The following is an 11,496-nucleotide window of genomic DNA, read 5'->3' as shown; positions in this document are numbered from 1 at the left end:
TTATTCCCACAAATGCCCCTATTTCAGGTGGCCTTTAATTTATGGAAAATTTACTTTGGCATACCTACACTTTAAATTAATTACCTAATATTGCTATATTATGTATTTAATTAACTACCATAGCTAATTATTATGTATTCACTAGACGGCAGCACGGGCCCAAAACTTTAGATTATAGTGCATCTATGTGTATATAGTTGTCTTTGAATAGTGATTATATATATATATATATATATAGTATATGTTATGTTTAAAACATGATTAATATAACATTGTAGTTTGTGTTCCGTATCTAAAATTTTATTATATTAATGTTTGCTACGAATACAAAATCGGCAAATTTATTAATATTTTTTAAAAGAGAAGACTTGTTGTACAAATTGATTTTTATCTAAACGAAGAAATACTATTTTTTAATTGTTGGTAAATATTCTCGATTTAGCTCATTTTACTTGTCATGTTGTCTTTTGCATTAAATTCTATCTTATTTTAAAATATAAATATTTTAAGTATATTTAGTGAACATAATAACTTGATTTTGTCAATATGGGATACTATGTTCAAAACACGATTAATATAACATTGTAATTTGTACTTCGTATTTAAAACTTTATTATATTAGTGTTTGCTAGGAATACGCATGGTGTTTAATATGGGGCCCATATTTTTTTTTAACATTGTTTGTTTTTTAAATATGGGATTCACTTTTTTCAATATTGCTTGATTTTGTTAATATGGGGTCCACTTTCTTTTTCCGTGAGTTTGGATGTGGTGGGTTCCACTTTTTTTTTAATACTGAATGGTGTTTAATATGAGGCCCACAATGTGGATTCTTTATATATATATATTGCTTGATTTTGTCAATGTGGGATACTATGTTCAAAACACGATTAATATAACATCGTAATTTGTGCTCTGTATTTAAAACTTTATTATATTAGTGTTTGCTACGTATACGCACGGTGTTTAATATGGGGCCCACAATTTTATTTTTTTTAATATTGCTTGATTTTGTTAATATGGGGTTCACTTTTTTTTTCCCGTGAGTTTGGATGTGATAGGTTCCACTTTTTTTTTTAATATTGGATGGTATTTAATATGGGGCTCAATTTTTTTTTTAATATTAGTTGTTGTTTAATATATATAGGACTCACAATTTTTTTTTACAATTTTTTTTAATGGGCCTGTTTAATATAGGGCCCAATTTTTATTTTTATTTTTATATATACTATGTTTAAAACACGATTGATATAACATTATAATTTGTGCTCCGTATCTAAACCTTTATTATATTAGTGTTTGCTAAGAATACAAAGTCTGCACTTTTTTTTTTTTTGACATTGTTTATTTTTTTAATATGGGATTCATTTTTTTTTTATATATTGCTTGATTTTGTCAATATCTATGTTTAAAACACGATTAATATAACATTGTAGTTTGTGCTCCGTATTTAAAACTTTATTATATTAGTGTTTGCTACGAATACGCACGGTATTTAATATGGGGCCCACAATTTTTTTTAACATTGTTTATTTTTTTAATATGGGATTCACTTTTCTTTTTTTTAATATTACTTGATTTTGTTAATATGGGGTTCACTTTTTTTTTCCCGTGAGTTTGGATGTGGTGGGTTCCACTTTTTTTTTTTAATATTGGATGGTGTTTAATATGGGGCCCACATTTTTTAAATATTAGTTTTTGTTTAATAAATAAGGGGCCCACAATTTATTTATTTTACAATTTTGTTTTTTTTATGGGCCTGTTTAATATGGGGCCCAATTTTTTTTTTTTATATGTACTATGTTCAAAACACGATTGATATAACATTGTAATTGTGCTCCGTATCTAAAACTTTATTATATTAGTGTTTGCTACGAATACGCATGTTGTTTAATATGGGGCCCACTTTTTTTTTTAACATTGTTTGTTTTTTAAATATGGGATTCACTTTTTTTTTTATAATACTGGTTGGTATTTAATATGGGGCCCACAATTTTTTTTAAATATTAGTTGTTGTTTAATATATAGAGTATATGTTATGTTTAAAACATGATTAATATAACATTGTAGTTTGTGCTCCGTATCTAAAATTTTATTATATTAATGTTTGCTACGAATACAAAATCGACAAATTTATTAATATTTTTTAAAAGAGAAGACTTGTTGTAGAAATTGATTTTCTATCTAAACGAAGAAATACTATTTTTTAATTGTTGGTAAATATTATCGGTTTAGCTCATTTTACTTGTCATGTTGTCTTTTGCATTAAATTCTATCTTATTTTAAAATATAAATATTTTAAGTATATTTAGTGAACATAATAACTTGATTTTGTCAATATGGGATATTATGTTCAAAACACGATTAATATAAAATTGTAGTTTGTGCTCCGTATTTAAAACTTTATTATATTAGTGTTTGTTACGGATACGCATGGTGTTTAATATGGGGCCCCCGTATTTAAAATTTTATTATATTAGTGTTTGCTACGGATACGCATGGTGTTTAATATGGGACCCACAATTATTTTTTTAACATTGTTTATTTTTTTAATACGGGATTCACTTTTTTTTTTAATATTGCTTGATTTTGTTAATATAGGATCCACTTTTTTTTTCCGTGAGTTTGGATGTGATGAGTTCCACTTTTTATGGGGGGCCCAAATTTTTTATTTTTTATTCTTGTGGGCCTGTTTAATATTGGAGGGGAGGGGAATTTCTTTTTTTATTTATTTATTTATGGGGGGCCCAAATTTTTTTTTTAATTTATGGAGGGCCCACGACGGACGACGAAGAGTGAGCAAAACTCACTCTTCTAAATAGTAGAAATATACAAGGACAAAACATACTATCAATTATTTCATTCTCACACACAGCTCCCTCTGTCTCTCTCCTTCAGCTAAATAGTATTGCCTCCGCTACCACAGGAAACAGAATTCCCGCGCGGAGAAATAAACTGCGTCAATTCTCCATCTCTAGTTTAATCCAATTCCGGTGGTTAGAGGGTTTTCATTCATCGCGGGCGACATGAATCTAGTACAGTCTCCACCATCGGATACAGAGTTCATGTCGGAGAAGTTAAATCGGTAACATATATAACTTCCGGCGACCATGTCGGCCAGATTTGGAACAAATTTTCTCAGATTTGAGCATATATAATCTCTGTCCTCTCTCTTCTCAATTTCTTGTTCTTCAGTCCAAAACCCAAAGAAAAAAGTGAGGAACTTATAGAAAGGTTGAGGAAACTAGAAGAAGCCTCAGAGAGGAAAGCTTCTCAGATCTAGACGGATACCGGAATTCATGGCTTCTTCTCCTTGTTGTATCTTAGATCTGAGTGTATTAGAATGTATTCGTTATTTTTTTCTCGATATACATATGTTGTACTATATTATATCTGAGTGTATCCGTTATATTTTTCTCTATATGCATAGTTTTTCTCAGATCAAAACTAGATGTATTTGACTGTATATGTTGTTTGAATGATCTATATACATATGTTTGTATACAACTTTTTGAAGTAAATATAGTGTATCTGATTTTTTATATTTTTTATGACAGTGTATTTGAAATTTTGCATCTCAAATTTTGTTGAAATACAGTCGAATACATTCAACTTTGCGACGCCGAAGGCAACCTTGCTGATCAGAGCTTGAATACAGTAAAAAAAAGAGAGGATATATTGGTATATAAATATAATAAAATACACAGCTCCGTTATATATTTAAATGCACTGAAATACAATTATTTTGAATACCCATATATTCAGAGAAATTAAGGTTGCATTTATTCAAATACAGTCAAATACACGTGACATCAGATAAGGTTAGATACAATTGAACAGTGTATTCAAATACACTCAAATATAGCGAATTTGCCATAAACTAGCTACGAATTGTAAATTGATAAAAGGTAGCTGCTAATTATTAACAATCCTTAAAAGGTAGTTATTCTTGTAAGTTTCCCATTTATTGCCCTTCAATTTTTTGGTGTTTAATTTTTACCCTTCAGCATTGTTGGCGCGGCATAATTTAGATTTCGCTCGGCAAAGTTTATGTTTAGTTTCGGTATGTGTATCATAAGATCTCACAAGTTATGCCAAACAAGGCAAAACTTTTAACACTCAACATAATTTGAAAAAAGGGTATAAGTTTGGATTTCGCTCAACAAAATTTACATTTTGCTTACGCATACTTTTTCATAGCATCCACATAAGTTATGCCGGTAAAGATAAAATTTTCATCACTCAACATAATCTGAAAAATATTACACAACTTATGCCGCATAACTTAATCCTACATAATTGTGCCGAGCCAAGCAAAAATTCAATTTCCGTAGATAAAAATATTATAGAACTCATGCCGAGCGAAGCAAATCTGGATATTTTCATTAAGTAAGCAGCAGGGACAAAAATTAAAGACCGTATATATGAGGGGCAAAAAGTAAAGACTAGTCCGTGCAAAAATTTGATACAATATCGTAAAATTTTAAGGGGATCTTACATAAATATACCGTTCGGCCAACTAGTTTACCAAACATGATCGAAATATACGCTGCCTATACATTTTGACTGTATATATTGTGTATAGGTGTGTATATCATGTGTATATGTATGTATATTATATGTATAGGTATCTATAAATCATACATTATCTACACACTGTGTACATATTTGTAAACTAGATGACCGGATGATACTTGGTTGTAATTTTCCCTTATCAATCTGGTGGCCAGATTTTAGCTACTATATAAGTTATATTCAATTTTTCCAAAATATTTAATTTTATATTAATATTGACAAATTTTAAACAAAAGTATGTTTGATCCTTCTCCGCTTCTTCTTCTTAATTATTGCTAAAATGCGAGTATTTGTTACTTTAGCTATTAATATGAGTTCCTTTGTCAAACCTCTACCACCAACCTCTATTTCACAATTACCGCTAACCACTAGCTATCCCCACTAACTATTTCTACCGCTAGCCACCTATTTCATACCAACTTCTACAGTCAATCACCAACATCAATCACCTTCATCGTCAACCATTATCAGCCACTATTGCACAACTACTCCCGCTTGATATCTACATCAACTACAAACCACCACAACTTCCACCTCATCATGGTTATCACCAACAACTGTTGCTAGCTTTGAAGTGTGTTTCATCAAACAAACATTTGTCACATCATTATGGAATTTAAGGGTTTTTAAAAAATATATTTTATTAATTATAATAATACATGAGCATGCAATTTAAGGGTTTTTTTCTTAAATGAACTTAAACTATCTCATTACTTTCGCTTTAACCTATTAAGTAACATGTTCGTTTAGTTTGCAAAAAGTAAATCACTTGAACTTCTGATATCATTAGAGTAAAATGGTTTGTATGACAGTTCACATTTCTTAAAAGTAAACTTCTTCTACTTTATTTAGAGGTTCTGAAATATTAATAGTACTCGTCAAGTTTAGCAAAACAAAACTTTAATATAAGGTGAATGTGGACTGTGGATGACTTTGATTTGTTAGCAAATTGTGCTAGCTCGCTTACCATGGACATGCTGTCGATCCTCCAAACTGACTATAAGCTACACACGCACAGATTTATAAGCTGGTTGACGGTTCAGATACAAGCAACTAATAGTGAAAAAGATAATACATATAAAAGGTCATTTTCGTTTACAGAATTTTATCTACATAAACTCGTCACCATAGAAAGTACATTATCCTAAAATTCACAGATGTATTCAAGTATCCAGTATTCCACCTTCGCTACTCAAAGAATAAGCAATGAATATATCTTAATATGGTAAAATTAGTGTCTGACCCTGACAAGCCCAGGGGTTGGGGTTAAATACCCCGAATTCCTAAAGAATGGATACACATACATCAGATGTATTATGGGTTACTTACGTCAGAAAAGAATCCTCACAATTCTGGCAGCTCCGCAATCTACATATGTTTTTTGATTAAGGAATGAACTTCAGAAGAACCCCTGACAGAGATGCGTTACCAAAACCTAACTGCCATGAAACAATGCTAGCAATTGCGAAGCAAGGAAATCAACAAGCATGCCACTCTAAATATCTCTTGGACCTTTCAGTCAAGTTAAATCACACTCCCGAACAAATGGCTCCTGCAAAACACATCACAGGTTACATCAGGTCCAGCGACTTGGTCCAGGAAAAGCACTTCATTTCAATTCCCGTGGTCCAGCAAACTCATATATCAACAGTCAGTTAACTAAAAAGTAGGATACTTCATTAGATCATGGTTTAATCTGTCCAAGAAGGTTGCTGGTATAAAGAAAGAAGTATAAAGAGACCTGATGACCAAGACGAGCAGCAAAACTTCCTGTCATCTACATGTTTGACATCGGCACCAATAAACCAGGATCCCACACTGACATCATCATGTGCATAAGTACGGAGTAGGGATCTGCAAGTCAAACCAGGGTTTACTATTTGTTGAACGGCCATCCACATTTCATATGCTGAATGCAAGGGAATGAGAACTCACCTATTTATTGAAATGTATCTAGCCATTGCTTGGGATATTACAAACAGCTCTGTAGAAGCATGACGAAAGTACCTAAAAGAAAGAAGCAACAAAAGAAATTTGCCATTTTGGTAATCTTTTCATAACAGATAAATAACATGTATTCCAACAAAACCGAATAGACTAGCAGAATTTGAAGCAGACGGAGGTATATTGGTATATAGAAGGGAAAAAACTTGGGTGTGCATCATAGTAATTACGAAAGTTGGCTTCAGTTTCCAGGAAATACCATGATTAAGCTCCTGAAGCTACGATTTAAGCAAATGGTAAAACCCCCTTTCTAATTATTTTTTGGGTTTTTGAGGAAAGACGGCTTCCAAAGCTGTCATGAGAATCTCCAAATTTGGAGAAGATACACTTAATTAACTCTGTAAAGAACAGGTAACTGGTAACTATGCTAATTGTGAAATGACGCAAATGTGATTTGAAAATTTTGGCCTCCCCAAGAAAATTCAGGTAACTGAAAAGGTCAATATCTGCAGTCTAGCTCCAACAGAGCAAGAGAAGTTTTAACAAACAAAAAAGGCATCGCTCCTCTTTCAGTTATACTGAGCCTTCCTCTTATATGGACTAAGGGGCACGGAGAGTAAATTAAAACTTGTGCAACACAGAGACAGGTAAATGCACTTTCTTAAAGGCACCAAGGACTTACGTTTTCCCATCTCCAAATTTCCACCAATCTGGTTCATACCATTTGTGGCCCCTGTCAAAATCAAGTAAAGAGTGATCATATTCATAAAGGATAACCTCAAGCACTTCTATGCAACTATTTCAGTTCAGATGAATATTATCAATAAGTGGAGTTGTTCAATGACACTCACTGTTCAGAGAAAACTTCGCCTGATTTCATGCACCCAATATATACACGAGGGACACTCGAATATGACGCAAGTGTATTTCCCAACGAATCTGCAGCATAGCCGCATGTTAGTGAAGCTTATATTAACTTGTCGGGAGATGCCAAAAGCAAGTATTTGCAGTAAAATACCCATATGTTCTGGCAAAATTCTTTGGGGAGTCGTAGTAGTTCGCTTATAGTGCTTGCTTATCACTGTACATACCTAGGTTTACAAAGACATTGTCATTGACTTTTGCATAAAAGTCAGCAGTCCAGCTGTCTGCTGCATGTGCAAAGAATAGCTTTGTTTTCTTTGGGAGTTCTTCAGGTGCCTCAACATGATTTTCCTGTCCAAACAGATGACATTGTCAGCTCAATACCACTCTGCATGGCTGAATTTCTCAAGCTGGAAGGACTAAATTGAGGATTAAAAGCAAAATCTTTTGGTTCGGAAATAAAAGTTGCTGCATGCTAATGGGGAAAGTATGTTTTTCATTGCAGTTCACCTTCATATTTTTCATGGTCTATATCATGTCAATTTTAGCAGTCCTAGGGAATTCCTGTTATCTATGTTGGACATTGATCTGTTCGTATCTGAAGCAAACAACTAAATCAAGGAAGATGAGTTCACCTCGAGAAAAATCTTTGATGCTGCCAAGTATGCAATGAGAATATTTCATTCTAGTCATTCTAGTGGATATACTGATTTAAATACTCACAAGAATAAAAAGTAATATACTAATTTAACAACTCATAAGTCATAAGAATGAAAAAATATACTAGTTTAACAACTTACAAGAATAAAAAAATCATTAGTTTGACTGTTTTCACTGTCAATGCTCCTGTCCAAGCTGTCTCCACGATTAGCACTGCAAATTGAGGTGCAAGCGAATGAAACCAATTATGTAAATACTAACAACAGAACAGAGGCCATAGCCATAAGAAAATACCTTCTGCCAATGACAAAACGTGCAACAATGCCCTTCTCTTCCTCCATTCTTTTCAAAGCTGCACCTGGATGTAGGAAAATATGTGAGAAAAAAAATACTTTGAGAAGACATGCATAGTTCTACACCTACAGGACCATGACTTGAAAATCTTCCATGAAATTTCTAATAAATTACTCTTAAGTCAAATTAAAAGTGATGGTATGATAAGATAAGTTCCCCACTATGGAACAAATTGCATCCTCCATCATGAATCCAGTGACCCCACCTTTCGTTTCTAAGTCATCTCAAAATAGTTTCCATGTTACTAAAAAAAACAAGTTCTACCTTGTTATATGATAAAACCAAAAATAAAAAAAGGAGATTGCGCTGATGTAGTTATCCACTTCTCAATGTTTCAATAATATTCTTGAAATTTAGAAAGCAACTAGGAAGCCCCGCATGCCCCACCCATTCCCCTCCCTCGTAAAGCTTAACCAAATGTCCATTTTCATTTATCCTCTTAATAGTCTTCCCAAGATAAGTTGTGGCATTCCATTTCTGGTGGAGGGGATAATAAAAACATCATGATTATGTGAAGAACGAGATGAAAAATAATCAATACATCATAAAAACCGATACCATACCAGTTGACATCCATGCCTTCCTTATAGCATCTCTATCATTTTTGCGCCCAAAACCTGTGAAAATTCCTATTACTATTGATGGACCCTTTTCAGGAGTTTTCTTCATATCTGATGATTGTTTGGAGACAAATCCTTCCTGTCTGGCAGTTGCCAGTTCCATCTCTAGAGCAGATAGTTTCTTCCTTTGCTCCCTAATAACCAAACATTTTTAATTAAACTAGTAAATTTGTCAATTGCAACATAAATTAACACAAAATGAGAGGGGAAGATTTTAGAACCTGCATTCTATGATCTTTAATGTGTCTGCAACAGATATTGCAGAGTGTCCCTGGAAATTAACCAGAAATATTAATTTCCTCACAAAGCACAAAAATCAAAATTGAGTGTTTGCTCAAGAATGGACATCAAGCTATGGTAGGAGAACATTTACTGATTTCATCACAATTCAGAGAAGATTGCATATCTGTTGCTAGATACTACTGCGAAAAATGCAAAACCTAATGAAACCAGAGAAGGTTATTCTTCGAATTTTACACGTTGAACACTAATCGCATAGGCAGTAGGAAAGTAATGATACTTTTCTTCACAAGCCTCCCATGATCTACTAAATGATACACGTGCCCGAAAACTATTCTTATGCAACCAAATTGAGATTACAGCTCAAAGTTCACATCAAAATTGAAGGTCTGCTCGAGAATGCAGGCAAACTGTTACTAGTTATACTGTCTTAATTGTCCAGATAGAGAAAGTCTGCATAGAGGTTGCTATATACATTACTGCATAAAATTGCTCTTTCTTTAAATCTTACATGTTGAACACCAATCACATTGGACAATAGTGATTTTTCAGCACAAGCTTCCAAGTGATCTAATATACTATACATATTCCGGACAAATCTTTTGTACGTCACAAACTCTAGGGCGGATGTGGTAGTTGGACAGTTAGTGCAACCACAACCACCTATACCCAATTCGAACCATATGAACAATATTCCTGTTCATTAACATATGCGTAGCCACGATTCCAAGTCTAAATTAATATTTTTTACATATTAAATGAATTTCTTAAGATCAAATATGCACTCACTGCTACAAAAGTGATACCGCCTATTTCGTAGTACTCCGTACACACTGAATTAAGATCCTGGATCCGCCAAGTGGGATCCAATTTAAAAAGCCAATACATTGACAAAACAATACTACTCACATCAGTCCAAGAAAACTACTAAATCCAAAAAAATAAATAAAATCACTCAAAAAGAGAGGTTAGTAGATCATATTTACATACCTGACCAGTTATTCTATCGAGCTCTTTAGTTAAGTAAACCCTGTTTTGTGCGTCTTGCCATAAACTGTACCATAAAAAAAAATACAAAATTAAATCAGTGAACTCAGAGAAATGTACTAGCGAGTAAATTGACGGAAAACAAACCGGCCAGCGACATAGAAGGAAGCCATAGTAGCGAACATGGCAAGCATGAGTGATGAAATTGGGGATCGAACCCCCGTTCGGGAATTGGATCCCCGGCTTTGCATTTTTCTTCTTCTTAAATCTTGAACCACGAATATTAATTTATAGTTTATAAATTTGGTGGATCCAAACAAAACAGTAATTCCGAGTCAAAATGGGTTAATGTACATTGACTCAGTGCGGTTACACTTGGCGTCGCGGGTAAGGAAAGATTTCAGTTCGGATATATATGGATTTCAGAGCCATTGGGAAGTTATATGTTCCGATTTGGGAATTAATTAATTACACTTATTGTGTAGGCGGGTCCCATTCGAACCTACATTTCATTTTCTGGGTCGAAAGCTCCATTATAACTAGCTCACCTTATTTCATGAACTAGTGATATTGGCCGCGCTTCGCGCGGTAAGTGAAGAATTTAGTGGATCTTTTAATTTATCTATCTATCTATATATATATATAGAGAGAGAAAGAGAGAGAGAGTCAATCTAAAAAATTAACTTTTCCTGAGAATAAATAATTAAAATCACAAATATAAAAAAAAAAAAAAAAAAACAGTTTAACTCCGACCTCGCCAATATCGTCAAGTTCGCGTCAATAGGAATTTAGATTGGAATACTTCCTATATGCATGTGAGTTTAAAATTACTCCAAAAACTTTAAAAGAATAAATACTTATACTATATAGGTCACTCAAAAATTCTTATTCAAACAATAAACTTAACAAATCGATAAAAAAAAAAAAAGGGAGATGTGATGATGAAGTTGTATGATGGTTTATCAAACAAACTCATGAATATCTTTTCATTTCTCTCATATAATAATTACAAAAATTACTAAAAAGGAAAGGAAGCTACATGAAAAGAAATGTAAAAAGAAAATAGATGAAAAAGATGAAGGAAAAACTCAATTATGTTGTATTTTGTCGACGGAATTAAATTTTGTATTTTTTATCAACCTGCACCAGAAATTCTTAATTCAAGTTGATCAAATATCACATGATAAAAGAGGGTGAAAAGGAAAGCTGAGTCTACTTCAGGAAAACTCTTAATTGTATTAGATTTGAGATT

At 32.9% G+C, this 11,496-nt stretch overlaps 1 protein-coding gene across 1 annotated transcript; it reads right to left on the bottom strand.

Annotated features, from left to right (window-relative positions):
* Positions 1 to 5,629: 5,629 nt before the first annotated feature.
* On the bottom strand, positions 5,630 to 10,779 carry LOC132632014 (hydroxyproline O-galactosyltransferase HPGT1). Its single transcript, XM_060347792.1, has 12 exons — positions 10,392 to 10,779; positions 10,248 to 10,311; positions 9,239 to 9,288; positions 8,961 to 9,151; positions 8,338 to 8,401; positions 8,184 to 8,256; positions 7,611 to 7,734; positions 7,371 to 7,458; positions 7,202 to 7,252; positions 6,511 to 6,582; positions 6,317 to 6,429; positions 5,630 to 6,127 (listed from the first exon to the last, which is right to left on the bottom strand). Exons 1-12 carry the CDS (start codon positions 10,493 to 10,495, stop codon positions 6,105 to 6,107), a joined length of 1,017 nt encoding a protein of 338 aa, XP_060203775.1. The 5' UTR covers positions 10,496 to 10,779; the 3' UTR covers positions 5,630 to 6,104.
* Positions 10,780 to 11,496: the final 717 nt, after the last annotated feature.

Source organism: Lycium barbarum, chromosome 3, assembly GCF_019175385.1.
Source record: "Lycium barbarum isolate Lr01 chromosome 3, ASM1917538v2, whole genome shotgun sequence".
In the NCBI taxonomy this organism is placed as follows: domain Eukaryota; kingdom Viridiplantae; phylum Streptophyta; class Magnoliopsida; order Solanales; family Solanaceae; genus Lycium; species Lycium barbarum.
The sequence above is the reverse complement of the archived record's forward strand: the minus strand, read 5'-3'. Positions and strand labels throughout refer to the sequence as shown.